This window comes from Phyllopteryx taeniolatus, chromosome 19 (genome assembly GCF_024500385.1).
Source record: "Phyllopteryx taeniolatus isolate TA_2022b chromosome 19, UOR_Ptae_1.2, whole genome shotgun sequence".
Lineage (NCBI taxonomy): Eukaryota > Metazoa > Chordata > Actinopteri > Syngnathiformes > Syngnathidae > Phyllopteryx > Phyllopteryx taeniolatus.
In genome coordinates this window covers 10,340,358-10,357,331 of record NC_084520.1, presented here as the reverse complement: position 1 = coordinate 10,357,331, position 16,974 = coordinate 10,340,358, and the positions used below count along the sequence as shown (strand labels likewise).

The 16,974-nt window shown below is 43.2% G+C and overlaps 1 protein-coding gene across 19 annotated transcripts in view; it reads right to left on the bottom strand.

Moving 5' to 3' along the window:
* Window positions 1-364: 364 nt before the first annotated feature.
* The window catches only part of LOC133469674 (calcium/calmodulin-dependent protein kinase type II subunit gamma), a 46,744-nt gene continuing 30,134 nt past the window's right edge, over window positions 365-16,974 (bottom strand). For 2 of the 19 annotated variants that reach the window (XM_061756999.1, XM_061757001.1), the window contains 10 exons: window positions 14,164-14,204; window positions 13,540-13,623; window positions 10,573-10,617; window positions 10,425-10,479; window positions 10,180-10,260; window positions 7,069-7,209; window positions 5,641-5,716; window positions 5,458-5,552; window positions 4,426-4,662; window positions 365-3,397 (listed from right to left, as the gene is read on the bottom strand). In XM_061756999.1, the coding sequence (XP_061612983.1) occupies window positions 4,430-4,662; window positions 5,458-5,552; window positions 5,641-5,716; window positions 7,069-7,209; window positions 10,180-10,260; window positions 10,425-10,479; window positions 10,573-10,617; window positions 13,540-13,623; window positions 14,164-14,204 (851 nt within the window). In that variant the 3' untranslated portion in view covers window positions 365-3,397; window positions 4,426-4,429. The remainder of the gene's footprint in view (window positions 3,398-4,425; window positions 4,663-5,457; window positions 5,553-5,640; window positions 5,717-7,068; window positions 7,210-10,179; window positions 10,261-10,424; window positions 10,480-10,572; window positions 10,618-13,539; window positions 13,624-14,163; window positions 14,205-16,974) is intronic. The other 17 variants (XM_061757006.1, XM_061757017.1, XM_061757003.1 and 14 more) reach the window with 13 other exon arrangements.

Here is a 16,974-nt window from a genome sequence, read left to right as displayed (position 1 = left end):
ATGTTACAGTAATTTTCAGCTAAACTGTCAACGTAGGGGTGAGGGGTATTTGTGTTTGGCAATGTCATGTGCCACACTGCTCCACAAATTATCAAGTATATTCCAGTGGCTTGGTGATGAAATTGGATCTCTATGAGCGCTCGCTTTAAGTGTATGTCAGAGGATGTAAAGATATTTGCATAATTCTTTATCCTTTGACAGAGCATGCCAGACATTTCCAAGACACCTTGGAAATTATTTTTAATTGGGGGGGAAAAAATCCGGTGTTCGCCCCTGATTGGCTGATGGGAATAGAACACACACACGGGGCGCAACGCGGTAAAAAGATGCAAAAGCATCGCAAATGAGGCGGGCGGGTCTGGAGCGGGGTGCTGAAATTGTATTTTTATTAAATACTTTTAAGATCCAAGTCTGAAGAATAACAAAGCTAAGGATGAAGACCAACTAACACTCAGACAAACACTTTATAGTCGTCAATTCAAATGGTTGTTATTTCATTGTACATCATGATCATGCAAAATAAACTCCAGCGTCCGTGGGAAGGCTGGGTAAGGAAAGGAAAGGGTAGCAGGGGGTAGTGGAGGGCGGGGGGGGAAAAAAAAAAAAAAAAAAAAAAAAAAAAAAAAAGCACAGCCCAAATATCATACCATAAACAAGGCAAGGGGGAAAAAAAACATCGAGGGCCTCATACCAAGCAACAGCTCCAGAATCCCTTTGGGCTGTTTTTTTTTCTGTTCGGATAAAAAAAGTTTAGTTTTCATGTCACCAAGTCAACATTCGAGATGGAGGAAATCTCAAAAGATGCAAGTATCGCCATCGTCATAATAATATTAACACTAGTAGAGCTCCATTCTCATTCAGGTAGGTACATGGTAGAAATGCGTAACTGAAACATGCATAATAATAACTAGTGCTCCTGCTTGCTATCTCTCTTTTAGAGACCCCCCTACCCCAGCCCTCCAGAACTGAGCAGGCACAATTCATTTTAAAACCACCAGGGGCCGGATTATAGGTTGTAATCGTAATCAAATCCGTGCATGTGTGTTTGTCGCGTTCACTTCCTTGCATCCCTTCCTGCTGGTCACGTACAGAACTAAAGCTGGGAAACCCGGCAAATTACGGAGGAAAAAAAAAAATGAAAAGAAAAGTTGACAGCTGATGACAAACAGCAGCACAAAAAAATGGTGGTGACATCATCAGTGAGGGTAAAGAGCACACAACATTGTGGGGTGGGTGCATATCACAAAATGAGGCGGTGTGGATCACAACGTTTTGGGATGTTGTGGATCATAACACTATGGGGTGCACATAACGGTGTGGCTGTGGATCACACAACATTGTGGATCACAACGTTTTGGGACGGTTTGTATCACAACACTGTGGGCAGGGTGCCAATAACATTGTCGGTGGATGAAGATTGTGGACCACACAACATTGTGGGCTTGGTACAGATCATACAAAAGAGAGGGATATAGACAACAACATAGTGAGGTGGGTGCAGCTCACACAAAATAGTGGGGAAGTGTGGATCACACAACATTGTAGGCCAATGCGGATCACACAACATAGTGAGGCAGTGTGGATCACATTTTGGGCCTGTGTGAATCACACACCATTGTGGGGTGGAGGGAGATTGTACAACATTGTGGGGCGGGTCAAGTTCCCAACATTATGTGACGGGTAGGGATCACACAACATTGCGAGGCGGTGCAGACCACAAAACATTGTGGGCAGATCAAATCATAGATCACACAAAATAGTGGATTTGGTAACATAGACAACAACAGTGGGGTGGGTGCAGATCACACAATATAGTGGGTCACCATTGTGTGGTGGGTGAAGATCACAACATTAGGGATGAGTGAGGATCGCACAACATTGCGAGGCGGTACCTATCACACAACAGTGGGGTGGGTTTAGATTACAACGTTGCAGCACAGTTGCAGATCACAACATCATGCGGCGCGAGGGGATGACACAATTCAGTGGGGCGGTGTGGATATACAACATGGTGGGGCAGGTGCAGATCACAACATTATCGGAGCAGGTGGGGATCACACTACACCGTGGGGCGGATATGTTACACAGCACCAGGCGTGCGTGTGTGATATGATCTCTCAAAAGTAGTGGGATGCAAAACTTTAGGCTGCTAATAAAAATATTTTTAAATTGCATCTGCAAACTCTCTCAAAGGAACAGTTGAGGTACACAGGATGCATGTACATATGATACACATTTCTACATACATCTATACACGCACTGTATTTACACAGTGATAAGGAACAAACCAGGCCCCGACAGGAAGCAGAGAGGGGAAAAAACACAGACGGGAAGGCGAAGGACAGACTGACGTACGAGGACGAGGCGGCCGGGGCAAACATGCAAATGCCTCACGCGAGGCAGCCCGCCTCGCAGTGGCGCCCCCTCCCCACCGCACCCCCCTACTGTTGCATACAGACAAGACAGGACAGGATGTGCATGGGAAGCGGTTTTTTCAACTCACGATAAAAAACCCTCAACTTCATTTTTTTCCTCTTCTAAAAAGCACTTTTTAAAAAGTAGCCGGTTGGATGAAAAAAACAGAAGGGGGGGGGGGGGGGGGGGATTAAAATTTAAAAAAAAATCAAGTGAGATAAAAGTTTGTCACAGGACACTAAAAACATAACACAAGCTTAAATCAGTTTTCCAAAGTGTGGGAAGAGAAAACGGGCACACAACGAAAACATGTAAAAAGCCTAAAGTTCTACACTTTGGTGCTTCATGATATCAAGTTTCGCCGTCACCCGCTCAGACCCGTCCACGCGCTCCTCCGATTCTCTCGTTTTCTCTATTTGCGTAAACGCGCAGGTCACAAGCGCTTTTTATGTCACAACAAAAGCCAACATTTGCGCTCCTCCCTCATCACACAGATAAGATAAATGCTTGCTGGGGTTTTGGTGGTTTTCTGGAACATCTAAGTCATAATTTACACAGTATATTCATAACTCATACTCATAAACTGTCACAAGTGTAAGTCGCCTCCTCCCCCGCGACGCCTCATCTGGCGCAGGGCTGACGAAAGACGGCCGCCGTAGGGAGGTGCGAGAGGACAAAGACGCGCCCTCCGCGCTCAGGCAGGTGCCAAGATGCATGCATCACATCCCACGTGGGGGTAGGGGGCGGCGGCGGTGAGTGGCAGGGGGGGCCGGGCGTTGTCTTGTGCTCGGCCGGTGCCCCCCCGGCGGGGTCAAAGGAGAGACGGGGTTGGTTGGTGGTCGCGGAGAGGGACGCCGTCTGGCCCGGCCGGGCTCCTGGCGCTAGCCAATCCACGCGGGGGGGACGGGCCCCCGAAACACACTCGCCGGAAAAAAACTGCCCCCCAAAACACCTCCACCAGCAGAGTGGAGGCTCAGGACCACTGAGGGGACAAACAACACAAGGACGCAATCACTTTTTAAGTCTTAAAAAAAACAAACCGCGAGATACATTTTTAGGTCAGGGTTGAAACAAGGTTTTGGGTTTCAAAGTAGGTTTGGGGTTTCAAATTATGGTTCAAAGCCAGTTTTATGGATTTAAGCATGGGTTAGGGTTTCAAACAAGGGGGGTTTCAAGTCAGTGTTAGGATTGCAAAGCAGTGTTCCTAAGTAGGGTTTGGGTTTCAAGTAGGCCTGGGCGATTAATCGAAATTGAATCACGTTTCGATTTTGGATTCGATCATAAAAACAGTATAATCGAAAAATGCGCCAAACGGCGCGCGGTGTGCATGCAAGTTCCTGCGTTGCAGAAGCACCCTAAATGAACCCGTGTTGCTTGCAGCAAGCGTGTGAACGTTAAGTGTGTTATTCTGCCCTCCCTGAGCGTGTTTTAAAGGTCACGTCATGGGAGAGATTCATCTTCTAATAACGAACATTAACACACAAAAGCTGTATATATATAATACTATATAATACTCAGAGGTATGTAATCTTCCTAATTTGTGAAAAAAGTTATATTGATAAAGTTCAAGCGTAACTTTCTTCTTCTACTATATTGCTATTATTCTATGAAAAAACGGGTTAGGGTTTAAAGCTAGGATTAGGGTTTCAAAGTTGGTTTTCAAGAGAGAGTTAGTGTTTCAAGCCAGGGTTTGGGTTTAAAAGCAGGGTAAGGGTTTCAAAGTAGGTTTAGGGCTATAAAGCAGGGTTTCAAGTCAGGTTTTCAAACAAGAGTTAAGGTTTCAAAGTAGGGTTTCTAGCCATGGTTAGGCATTCAAAGTAGGGTTTCAAGCCAGCTTTGAGGTGTTAAATTAGGGTTTCGAGACACTGTTAAGGTTTTGAATCAGGATAAGGTTTTAAATTAGAGTTTGTTTTTATTTGTGGGGTGCCTCACATGACCATAAAATGTTTGTGCGCATATAGATCTTAAGTGCAGCAGCATAACGTGAAGGTAGGGTTCCATGCGCCGTACCTGATCACTGTAGTGGCGCGGCGGGAGCTCCCGAGCAGTGGAAGTGAACGTTGAGCCACTTGCCGTCGCGGCGGTGCCACACACGGGTCTCCTCGGATTGGCTGGAGCGCGGGCGACCGCCCGAGTCCACGAACTGCGTGAGGCGGATGTACGCGATGCACGCAGCGTCCTCGCCGATCAGGTGCACGTGCGGGTTCAGCAGGGTGGTGTGCACCGGCTTGTTGTTCTTGCTCAGCACTGCGCACAATTGGGCAGACGGGAATCAAACACACGGAACAGTGGTTATTGCTGCTCCCAAGAGAAGCAACTGAACATCAGTACAATGCTCAACAAGAAGGGTGAACAAAGTAGGGTTTCAAGCCAAGGTTAAGCTTTCAAAGTAGGGCTTAAAGACAGGGTTAGGGTTTCAAACTAGGCTTTTGAGACAAGGTCGTGATTCAAAGTAGGGTTGAAGTCAGAGTTAGGATTTCAAATTGGGGTTTCTAGTCCGTGTTAGGGTTTCAAATTAGGGTTTCAAGGAAGTATTAGGGTGAATGAGAGTTTCAGGCTGGGACTTGGTTGTCAAACAAAAGTGAAGGTTTCAAAATTAGGATTTCACAAGGAGATATGGTTTAAAAGCCATAAGTAGGGTATCATGCAAAGGTTTATAGTAGTGTTCGGGCTTCAAATTAGGGTTTCTGGCCAGGGTTGGGGTTTCAGATTAGCATTGCAAGGTGATGCGGTTTCAATGAAGAGTTTCAAATCAGGGTTAGGTTTCAAAAGTAGGGTTTCAAAGGGATAGGGTCTCCAAGAAGTGTTACGCTCCATGGTTAGAGTTTCAAAGCAGGGTTCAAGTCTGGGTTAGCATTTCATGTTGGGGTTTAAAAATTAGGGTTGCGGCATGTCAGTATTAGGGTTTCAAATCAGGATTATGGTTTTAAATTAGGGCTCGGCATTCAAATTAGGGGTTTGAGTCAGGATTAGGCTTTCAGATGAACAATTCAAGGCGACGGGGTTTAAAGTCAAATGGAAAGCGAGGCCGTTTGTGCTCACAATTTTCAAAGTAGAACTTGTGAAAGTCCATGCCTTCCACCAGATTGCCCAGCGCCTCGGGTTCGAAGGAAGTGAGCCCGGGATCACAAATCCTCCTGCGCGGGCAACGACGACGAATGCAAAGAGATGTGTGAGAATTCAAAGTCGTTAAGAAGTAAAGCCCCAAAGCACACAGTCACTCACGTGTAGGCGTCAAAGTCTCCGTTGTTGATGGCTTCAATCAGCTGCTCGGTGATCTTGATGATCTCCTGCTTGCGGGCTGAGGGACACAGACTGGGTCACAAAAGCTAACAAGCGCAAACAAATGCTAACAAGGTCCAACACACTTTGCTCCTCGTGAAAACCCACGAAAACCGAGCGAGCGAGTCAAGCTTCAACATGCGACACCTCCTCTGAACACTGTCGCTCTCTCTCTGCAATCTCCGTCTGCTGACTGTCAGTTGGCCTTCAGCTGAGCAAAACTGACAGGGGGCGCCACTGTGTACCACAGCTAGACGCCAGCCAATGGCTACAGGAACTGGTCTGAATGTGTACCAAAGTATTCGGACACACGTGTCACTCAATTAGAGCAAGACCCCACTCACAAATGTTGAATTCTCATCTTTTGGGAAAATTGTATGCTTCAAACCAGCTGGGACCAGTTTTGGGTTAAGGACTAGAGGGTTTAAAGTAAGGTTTCAAGTCACAGTTAGGATTTAGGATTTAAAACTATTGTTTCAAATCAAGGTTAGGGTTTCAAACAAGTTAGAGCTTCAAATTAGGGTTTAAAGTCAGGGTTAGGGTTTCAAAATAGTTTTAATCCTGGGTAAGAGTTTTAAACAAGGGTTGGGGTTTCCAAGTATGGCTTTAAGATTTCAAAGTATGATTTTATCCCTTACAGATTGCAGATTCAAACAAGTGTTGGGGGTTCAAAGTATGGTTTAGGTTAAACTTTCAAAATATGGGTTACAGACTGGGTTAGGGTTGGAATATAGGGTTTATTTTGTGTTAGTGTGTCAAAGTGTGGTTTCAAGCCTGGGTTAGAGTTTCAAGTCACAGTTAGGGCTTTAACCAGGCTACTGTTTTAAACAAGGTAGAGTTTGAAATTATGGTTTAAAATTATGGGTCTAAGTAGAGTTACTCGTATTTTTTGTGTGTTTGTAAATGTATGTGCATTTTGATGGGCTGTAATCTGCGACCTTGATGCATCTTGCAACGGCAATTCTCATAAAAATAAGTCGCCAAACAAATAGTTGCTGAAAATTGTTTCGGGTTTGGCTGCATCACTCAGTGTGCAGCATGCTTCAGGGTTTGAAATCAGGATTTCAAGTCAAGGGTTGGGGTTAAAGCCTGGTTTACCGTTTGAAATGACCAAGGTTACGGTTTCAAATTCAGCTTTCAAGCCAGGGTTAGTGTTTCAAGTCAAGGCAAGTGTTTCAAACCATGGTTTCTAGCCACGTCTAGGGTTTTAAATTAGGGTTCCGAGATATGGTTTTGACTGTACTGTAGTAGAAGCTCTTGTTTGCCAGTCATTTCAAAGCATGAAATCATGAGTGTGCATGATGGTGGCCAGCAGGGGGTGGAGTCGGTAGTGGCAGGCAGGCGGTCAGTAAGTGTCGGTTGTGTTCTTACTCTGCTTAACGTTGCATTTAGCAGTGGCAGAATTGTTGCCCCCTACTGGAGCGGCGATGGTGACGGCGGGCGCGCAGGACTGTTCAGAGTCACTGTTGCCCGTGCTGTTCCAAGCCATGCGCTTTATATCATGCGGTGGTACTGAAACACACAATGGATGGTCAACACACACAGACACACATAGAAGGATGGACACCAACAAGAGGTTATGGAAATTAGCAAAATGTCAGTCTCATGCAATTAAAGGCAAAACAAAGATTTTTGTTAGAAACAAGCAGGCACACAGGAGAATCATTCCATCTTTCCATTTTCAATGGTCAATTAAACATCTAAATGTGAAAAGGGATTGATCATGTTTTTTTTTTTTAAAAACTGAAATATGAAACGGAATTTTTTGTTTCCTTTTTATGTGTTGGATTAAAAAATAAAATGTGTCGCTTTTTAATTTTTTTAATTTTGGATTGCCAATTGAAAAAAAAAAACATGATACACAGATTCAGGAGAACAAGATGGCAGCTGGTAGCGGGATGAGTTTGGCTCTGATTCTGATGCTGTGCAAGTCATGTAACTGCTGGCCCTACGCACTCTGCTCTTAATGCTTGTGACGACAAAACAGTGTCCTCTGAGGAGAGTACAGAAGGCAGCATTGGCGTTACTGGCGGGCAAGGGGGCACTTTTTTGGGGGGGAGCCTCCGTTGCCGTTTGTTTGGTGCAGGTGTTTCTGACAAGCGGGGGAAAGATTATCAGGGATCTCTTAAGTGTAGAATATAGTGAGTTACACAATACTAACGCACTGGCAGGTTGTCCAATACATGCCAAGAGCAGCAGGTGTCGTTAGAAACCACAAGTACAAGGCCATTTTAGCCAATTGGATGCCAGGTGAAAGTAATTTCCAGGAAAAGACAAACAATAAAAACAATTGCAATTGAAGAATGGGAGACTCTATTTTCATTGATCTAAAGCTTTTGGCAGTGGTACCATATTTCTTTTCGCACCAACAGACGATGTAGTAGAAATTAATTTGCTAAATTAGCGCTATTTTTGACCAATCTTAAAACAATTTCCATAGTGTCTGTCCCTGTTACAGGTTTAAAATTGGCCTGTGGTGTGGTAATGAGGCTGGCACATTGGTACATGTGGTTATCTGAAACTGTCACAAGTTCTGTGTTTGAATCACTTCCTTCAAAAACACTCCACTCCTAAACAAAAACACTCTAAATTGTCCCTAGCTGTCAATGTGAATGGTTGTTTGTCTATTTGTGCCGTGCAATTGACAGGTGACCAGTCCAAGGTATATCCTGTCTCTCGCCCAAAGTCAGCTGTGATAAAATCCAGTTCCCTTGAAGACAGGCATACTTGTAGAAGATATAACTGAGATATGGAGTCAGCCTAGCAACAAGTGACCACACAGAAAATAGTATTCCTGGGATGTAACCATCCTAAAATGTCTTTCTTGGCAAAAAAGAAGAAAAGAAAAAGACAAATGCATAAAATAAATATTTTTAAACCCCAAAACACATAAATAGAGTAACAGAGGGGTTGGTGGAAAAAGAGATGGAAAAAGTGCGTATGAAAAGGTTCCGGGCACGCGGGTGCAAGGCCAGCGAGGACGTCGTCCAGCTGGAGCTGTCACATTCAGAACAAGAGGGGAAAATGCAGTGATCACACAACACACACTCAAAACACACACACTTCAGGGTTCCCACAGTGGCCCTGATGGCTTTTGGGTGGCTTCAGTTGCTTTGTGTCAGGAGTGTATGCCACAGCTGAGAGTACTCTAGTAGTCTGAGGGCCTCAGCACAACTTTGGGTCTTAATGTGTTTTTTTTTTTAAATATAATTTTGAGGCAGCCACAGTTGGTCAAAATTACTTTTAATTACACAATTTGGGAACACGCCGACACCGCCGGAGCGAATTGAGCCTCGACTGGAAGTTCCAATTATTGTATTCCATGCAGAGAAGCACCAGCACACATGCAAGGGAAAGTGTGCTGAGCTATAAAGTCAATCTCTACATTATGGCTTGACCAAACCAAATAATCAAGTTTATCACCAAATTGCATTGGGTGAGGATTTTGAACTCATACCTTATTCAAATTGTAGAGTGATCATCAGACTAGTCAGGTTTACTCAACTATCGCATTTTTTTTTTTTCATGGAGCTCTCCATGATGACTACAGAATCATGACAGCCGGAATTGGGCAAACTAAATTGATCACAGGGTTCATACACCTTACCCCTCCAAATCAAGCTAATTTTCAAACTTGTTATGGTACCCAACAGGAAATGTACAGTATACATTTTACTGCAACACATGAAAGCTGGACTGACACTACTTGGTTCACATGATAATTCAGATTTTTTGCTGTTGTGAGGCACAATAGAAATATGCATCAAGGCAATGTAAATAATAATTTAAAAAAAACTATATAATATCTTCAGATAGGAGGAAGGCCTCTTCTTGGATAAAAATTATATGTAACAGATATCTGTCAATGCAAGTGCAGTATAAATGCACTGAGTGGTGACAATTATATTTCGCAAATAAGACCAAAAACTTAAAACACACCTGCTTTAAGTCTAAAAAGCATAGGCCAATACATATGATGTAAATAAGCTGTATTAGAGATGGGGTACTGTAGATTTAGCCCAGGTCAACTTAACGCTAACGTTAATCATGTATTACTGTTCACTTCTGCGTTGTTGCTGCCCAGTGTTGACACTTGTGTAGTTATCTACATGCAATTTTGGGCATCTGCGCATGTTATTTATGTTCCTTTAGTGTAAACATGAGGAAGTTACTAAAAAAAAACAAAAAAAACGGAGGACTCGCAGTGAATGAGTTTTAAGTTTTAAGCAGCCGTGTGGAACGCTGTGATCAACAATTTTTCCTGAGAATATAAAGTATTCAAACGCCAAAAAGCAGTGGGAACCCTCAGCACAGCAGCTTGGCAGGTCAGAGTGAAGGTGTAAGACATCACTGCTGGTGACCGGAGGAAGCTGAGGTGGGAGTTTGGGGGAGGAAGTGAGAGTGTTGGGTGGGAGGTTTAAGGGTTTTAGGGGGCTTGGTTGTTAGCTCCACCGCAAAGCTTCCCGTTTCAAGAAAACTTACTGGCAGGTGAGCTTTGAGGTGAGGGCAGAAGTGGGGGCATCTCCTCAGTGGCGCTACTCTGACTCAGCGCTGAACTGTCCGCTAGAACACACACACGCGCGCACACGTACGCACAATGCAGCCAGACGCACAACATGTACAAACACACTGTCAAGAGCGTGTCTCCACACACCTGCCACCCAAATAGTCACACCTCACTGGTAGGGAGAGCAAATAAAAACAGAGTGAAAAGCAAATGGGAGTACCTTGCCTACCTTTCATTTCTTCCTCATCATTGGTGGCGTTGCTCTCTGTTGAGCCCTGCACAACAACAACAAAAAGGTACAGGCATGACAACATTTGGTCAGAGGTGAGAGAAGCTGCTGTATTTTTCCACGCACACACGCATCTCACCTTGACGCCATCAGGGGGGTTGTGCACCACCGTGCTTTGAGATTCCTGCCATGCAAAAGCAAAACAGTCATTCATGTTCATACTCTCAACATATGTCACGTTTCCACCAAGCTATTCAGTCTGGTAAGGATGCACCAAACTTATTTGGGAGAAAACATTTTTTCTCACCTTTCCGTGAGGAGTAACAACAGCAGATGGTCAAATGCCTATCCCTAATTCACGAGGTTTAACAGTATGGCATAAAATCACGATTCTGTACGAACCATGGTTTTACAGTCATGGTTCAGATCTAAAATGAAACCTAAAGCTGCAAACTGCTAGCAGTAAATTCTCCAACAAATGAGTCTGACATAATGTGTACAGTAAAATTTCTGATTTGAATAAAACAGCTCCAATCTTTTCGTTTTAGTTAAGTGCAACATCAATAGTTTGTATTCTTTATATGAAAGGGATGTCTGCTAGCCCGAGGTGGAGCTGCACTATATTTGTTTGCGGAGTAGAAGTTGGGCTAGAACATGACGCAGATCCTTTCCATTACCTAATATGTTCGTGATGTGTAAACACAGTATGCCTCTGTACTGGACCGAAGTTTCTGTGCCGAATAGCCAAAATACATGTGCAGTGGTGCCTTAAAATACAAGTGACCAGACTTATGAGTTTTTTGAGATACGAGCTATCGTTCAGACGATTTTTGCTATGACTTGCGAGCAAAGATTTGAGACAAGTGCTACATGGCTTCAGCGAAGCAACTCAATTCACTTCACAACAAGAAGCAGTGTGGCCGATAGTTATAATTCTTCAAAAAAAGACTAAGATGTTTATTACCACTCAGAGTTGAAGTTTGCATGTAGATCGACAATATAACAATACTCTCAGGCATATATGCCTTATCATTTGCGAAAAATTACTATAATTACTGCAGCATACCGAGTCAGTTGTGAAACTCTTCATGTCTCAATATCCATTGAATTGAAGCTAAAAAAAAAAGTAACAAGTACTGTTTAATTCTTTACATTCTATTTATGTCATTACCATTTTCATAAAGTGCAATGTTATAGAATGCTTTTTTTTTTTTTTTTTTTTTTTTTTAAATTGAAAAACAAATTCCAAAAATATTTATTGTTGTTTTGGGGGTGGTGGAGCTGATTAATAGCATTTCTATTCATTTAAATGGGGAAAGATGATTTCAGATACAAGAGTTTTGAGTTACAAGCGTCACGGAACAGGTTAAACTCCTTTCTGAATACACCACTGGACCATTAGACCCTACCTAATTGCAGGCCCACACACTAACTTTTCGGCCAACTTTCGAACATGTATTAATTTCTCTCGTCATTATCGCTGTGTTTGTGTATTTGTTTGTTTGCCTTTTCCCCCCTCACAAATATAGTGTTTGTTCTTAAAAACAAACAAAAAAAATAATATATATATATATATATATATATATATATATATATATATATATGTATAATAAATAAAGACTCACGCTATTTATGTAGTGGATGCAGCTATTGCCAGCCCGCTTATTAAAAACAAGAGGGGACTTAGCCCTTCCACATCGTATTGTGGTGAACTGAACCACTTGGTGGAAATGTGCCTTTTAAACACCTCAGTCATAGGTTAATTGGGATTTGACTAAACCGTAGATTTTAGGCAACTGACTTGTCCCACCCACCTCCCCCTTCCGGCTGTTAAGCAGACCAGATTGCGCATTATATAAGCAACACGATGCAATGCGTCCTAGTTTTCCAAAAATCACAACATGCTACTACAGTGCAGCAATACAACTAAGGTTTTGCGGGTTACAGAGAGGAGGAACACTAGGGAGCACAGAAACGTGGAAGATGAAGCTAGCAGATGGTAGCAAATGGGTTGTTTATCAAGTTGGATACAATATATACAGTAGAACACAATACTAATCGGGCTAACACTGTAGAGCAAAAATCAACAGGTATGGCGAGTTGAATCCAGACTACAGTTCTGTGCTGACACGGCATCTTGGAGATCATGCTACTTTGACATCAAAACGAACATGTGCATCCTGACATTTAAATGTCATCAGTATTCCATGAAGTAAAAAAAAAAGAAAAAAAAAAGCAATGTGTCACAAATGCTCTTTTTCTGGATGAGTTGATAAATATTACAAAAGAAATTAAAAAATCTTGTAGAAAGTCTTCCTAGAAGACTTTAAGCAACGTGTTCCAATACTTGTATCGATATCCTATAATCGATCAAAAAGTCATAGGCCATCATTTGCTAGCTCCACTACATTTGCTGAAGTGGCAATTATTTGTTTTTTTCGCTGTTGGAGCTCCAGAGTGAATACCCAGACCGACTCGGAATGTTGACCGCCCAAGAGTGGCCTCAGGTCAGGCACAAATGCTAGCGCTCCAGAGAAAACGCCCATGCCTACTCCGAATGTCGCCCGGCCAAAGATTGCCCCAGGTCAGATACATATGCTCACCAATTTCCGTCCAATTTATAGTTCTTTTTTTCTGCCCCGAGTGCTTGCTGGTGGAGCTCCAGAGCACAGAAACGCCCAGGCCTACTCAGAACATTGCCTGACCAAGAGTCTCAAGTTGGACACACGTGCTAAACAAGTCCCTTCCAACCTTAGGTTCTTTTCTTCACCCTACCCCTTTTCTTGCTGGTACCCGCCCAAGATTAAAGTAACCTACCCTTTCACTACACTTTTATTCATCAACATACATTGTTAGACTTGACTGCTGTGAAAAAGTTCATTAAAAAAAGATAGCTAGTGGTGGCCTAAGACTTTTCTGTATTGTGCATTTTCAAACACACCTGCACCTCAGTGGGCGAGCCTACAGAGGATAGGTGCAACACATTCTGGATGGCGGATGAACAAGGACGACAAGCAATCACGAACACAAAGATGATGGCGCTATAAACAACTAATGAGGGGGGCGTTAAAATGCAGGGACCAACACTGCGGCGGGCCTACTGTACCATCTGGGCGTTGGTCGCCATGTTGCTGTCTTTCAGGGCATTGATGGCGCTCACTATACTGTTCTTACTGTTGTTGGTGGAAGGCTGGGACGACAACGCAAACACTCAGAGTGAACACACACACACACAGATTAGAATCATACGCCTTTTAGGAAATGGGGCTAATGTTAGTCAAGGCTCGCAAGCTGTTGAGAGCTAACAGGGCAAATGAGAGGGTGAGTGCAACAGAATGGCCTTTTGATCATCCTTTTTACTGCCTCAATAACTCTCTATGCCTCTACCACTTAACTGCAGAGAGACCCCAGGGGCAGGAGGAGGAGGAAGAGAGGTAGGCAGGAGGAGGGGAATGATGCTTAATAGAGATTTCTTGGAAAAGAGAACAGCGAAAAAAGGTACCATAAAAAAATATGAATCTATAAAAGAGCAAGGACTGATTGTTACATTGATTGAGTGGAAAAAAAAGAAATCCAATCTCAGGACATGGACTTCTCGAAAGAGTCCACTTAAAATGAGTGGACATGCGAGCTAAAAACAGAAACAGGAACAATCGACTCAATGAGAATATTTCAAAAGAAAAACGGGGAGGTGTGAGAACATTGCATCATGGTGACAAAACAACCTTACCTTAGCAGAGTCGGATTTCTTGTTGAGTAAACTTTTGCATGCTGTGAAAGGGGGGGGGGGAGGGAAAAGAGGAGGATAGAAAGGGAGAGAGATGGGCAGAAAATTGAGTTTCACATTTGGCGATGAATTGAACGGTCGACTCTTACGGGGGAAAAGTGTAAAGGCAGCAAACATGGGGATGATGTCAGCTATGTCAAACTTTTTTTTCTTTTCTTGGTTGTACAGTTGGCTAACCTCTGCTAAACCCATTCCTATCATAATCCATTCATCGCCACTTGGGGATACGAGAAGAAACCTGAGCGCAAAGTAAACTTCCTGAATCCATTTCCTGTCTGGAAGGAAGGACCCCCGCAAAACTAAAAGGAGTGCCGTGAGCTGGCTTAATGTATAATCATTGATTTCTCTTAAAGGGCCCTGGTAACCTTTCAATCCACACAGTCTTATGACACACAAAAACAATCTTGTGTTTCTTACCTTTCAGGAGGAAAAGTAGGGTGGTGGTGGTGTGTGCGTGTGTGTGTGTGTGTGGGGATGGGGGTCAGACACAGGAGAACAAAGAAAAGGGGCACAGAGTCAAAAGGTGGCAAAAATAAAGCGAAAAGTCATGCTTTGGTGTTGATACAAAGGCTTTTTTCTAATCAAAAAAAAAATCTCAACCCTGTGATGCAGCATCCACAGAAACTCATTCTTGATAACCAGCATCACACAACCCATTTGGCAACATTCTTCAGCCATCCGGAAGCCGTGTTCATCCGCTCGCTAAAGTCACCCCTTCACCCTTGCTGCACTTTGTGAAGGTGAGCCACAAGATGGCGGCGGCAAGGCTGGGTGGAATAGACGGATTTAGAGAGCGGCAGAGACGGCCCTTCCGAGAACATGCGATAAAATGCATGGAATCTCTAAACGTCGATTGTCCTGACGGTAGTGCAATTTCAGGAAATTACAGCGATGGCGTGCAGAATGACTGCATATGCTGCTCGACTATTAGGCTACAAACTTATATACACTGAAATAATAATGCTCTCATCTCAATTTACTCATAAATGTACTCATGAAATCTGGGCCAAAGCTATTATTTTGTTGTATGAATGGCAACAGGTGGATACACCGGTTAATTGTGCCTTCTGCCATCTAGTAGAAGAGTATGTAATTGTTCTGCCTGTCAATATATGTTGCTGGCATTGAAAGATGAACAAACAAATTATTTGTTGTAAATATTTTTTTTTCGGTCCAATTAAGTAAAATTAGATAATTTCCCGTCGTCCATATTGGAAGAAACTCCCCTCCCAATTCACATTGGCTAACTTCGCTTAAACACTTAAGACATATACGAACAAAATTATCTTTTGACAAAACATTGCTTGTACCTTTCGTAAAGGTGTTATGCTGACACAGATGAATTCCATTTCCATTATTCATTTGACTAAATCAGAAGTTTCCTGAGTCTTGAATCGAGCGCGTTCGAGCTTAGAGGTTCCACTGTACTTATAACCACACATTCGAGAGGCAGCAAGGCAAAACATCTTCCTGCATGGAACACAATACACAATCGCGTGGCATTGAGGCTTATATAAATAAAGGCAACACGATGCTCAAGCCATCACACCCTGGGCCACAATCTGCAAAAAAAGGGTGCAAGGAAGCAGTTACAGTATCAGTGATATTGCAGTGATGATTGACACCATCCGTGGAGAAGGAAATACAAGAGCTAAACAATGGAGAAGCGCTGATGTCACACTTTATATTGACGAGGAAAAAAAACAACAACTTACAAAACAGGCAACTTGGTCCAGGAAGCCCGCAAACCTTTAAAATGGCTTCATAGCTGACAATCAAACCTTCACAAGCACCTGCCGGAATCTCAGCGCACCACTCAGACATTCCCAAAGCAACATCTGCTTCCCTCTTCACGTTTTAATCCACCGCTATACGAACTCTGATTCATGCACAGTGTAGAGCAAAGCAGACCCTCCCATGTGGTAGAGAACAGTGACGGAGAACCTGCTCTTCTCTACACTGTCCTGCACTCAAATCTAATGGAGCCACCATCGGAATCGCCGACCTTCAGAGCACATTCCCACCCTTGGGATGAGGATCATCTGATTTTAGTACTTGCCAATTCAAGGGAAACCATGCCATTGTGTATTCCATGTTGGATTGGAGTAGGGCTGAACGATACATTGCATTGGAGACAGTACTGCGAGATGATCAAATACCATTTTCGACTAGTAACGCTACTACTACTAGCCAGCCACTAATACAGGCCTCAAAAGTAAAAAAAAATAAATAAATAAATCAAGTCAAGGGTAGAGCAACAGATCTTTTGTGTCTTTTTAACACAGCGTTGACTCGTCAACAGACAGACACACGGGTGTGGCAACCTGATCTTCACCAAGTTCTAACGTTTTCAAACGTTTTGAAGACTCCTTTACCTGGGAAGAACATTTTCCAAGTACGCTCTTATACGAACCCTAAAATATCTATCCATCCATTTTTTATACCGCTTATCCTGATTAGGGCTGCCTATCTTAGCTGACTTTGTAAACCCTACACTGGACAAAGAACCACTCACGTTCACATACACACCTATCGACAATTTATTAGAGTCTTCAATGAACCCTAATGCATGGTTTTGCAATTAGGAAAGAAGCCTGAGTACCCAGAGAAAACCCACACAAGCACGAGGAGAATATGCACACTCAACACAGAAAGGCTAGGAGAAGAGATTTGAACCCCAAAACTATTATACCTGCACACCACTCTACCACCATTCTGCCCAGTCCTCACACACAAAAAATTAAATAAACATTT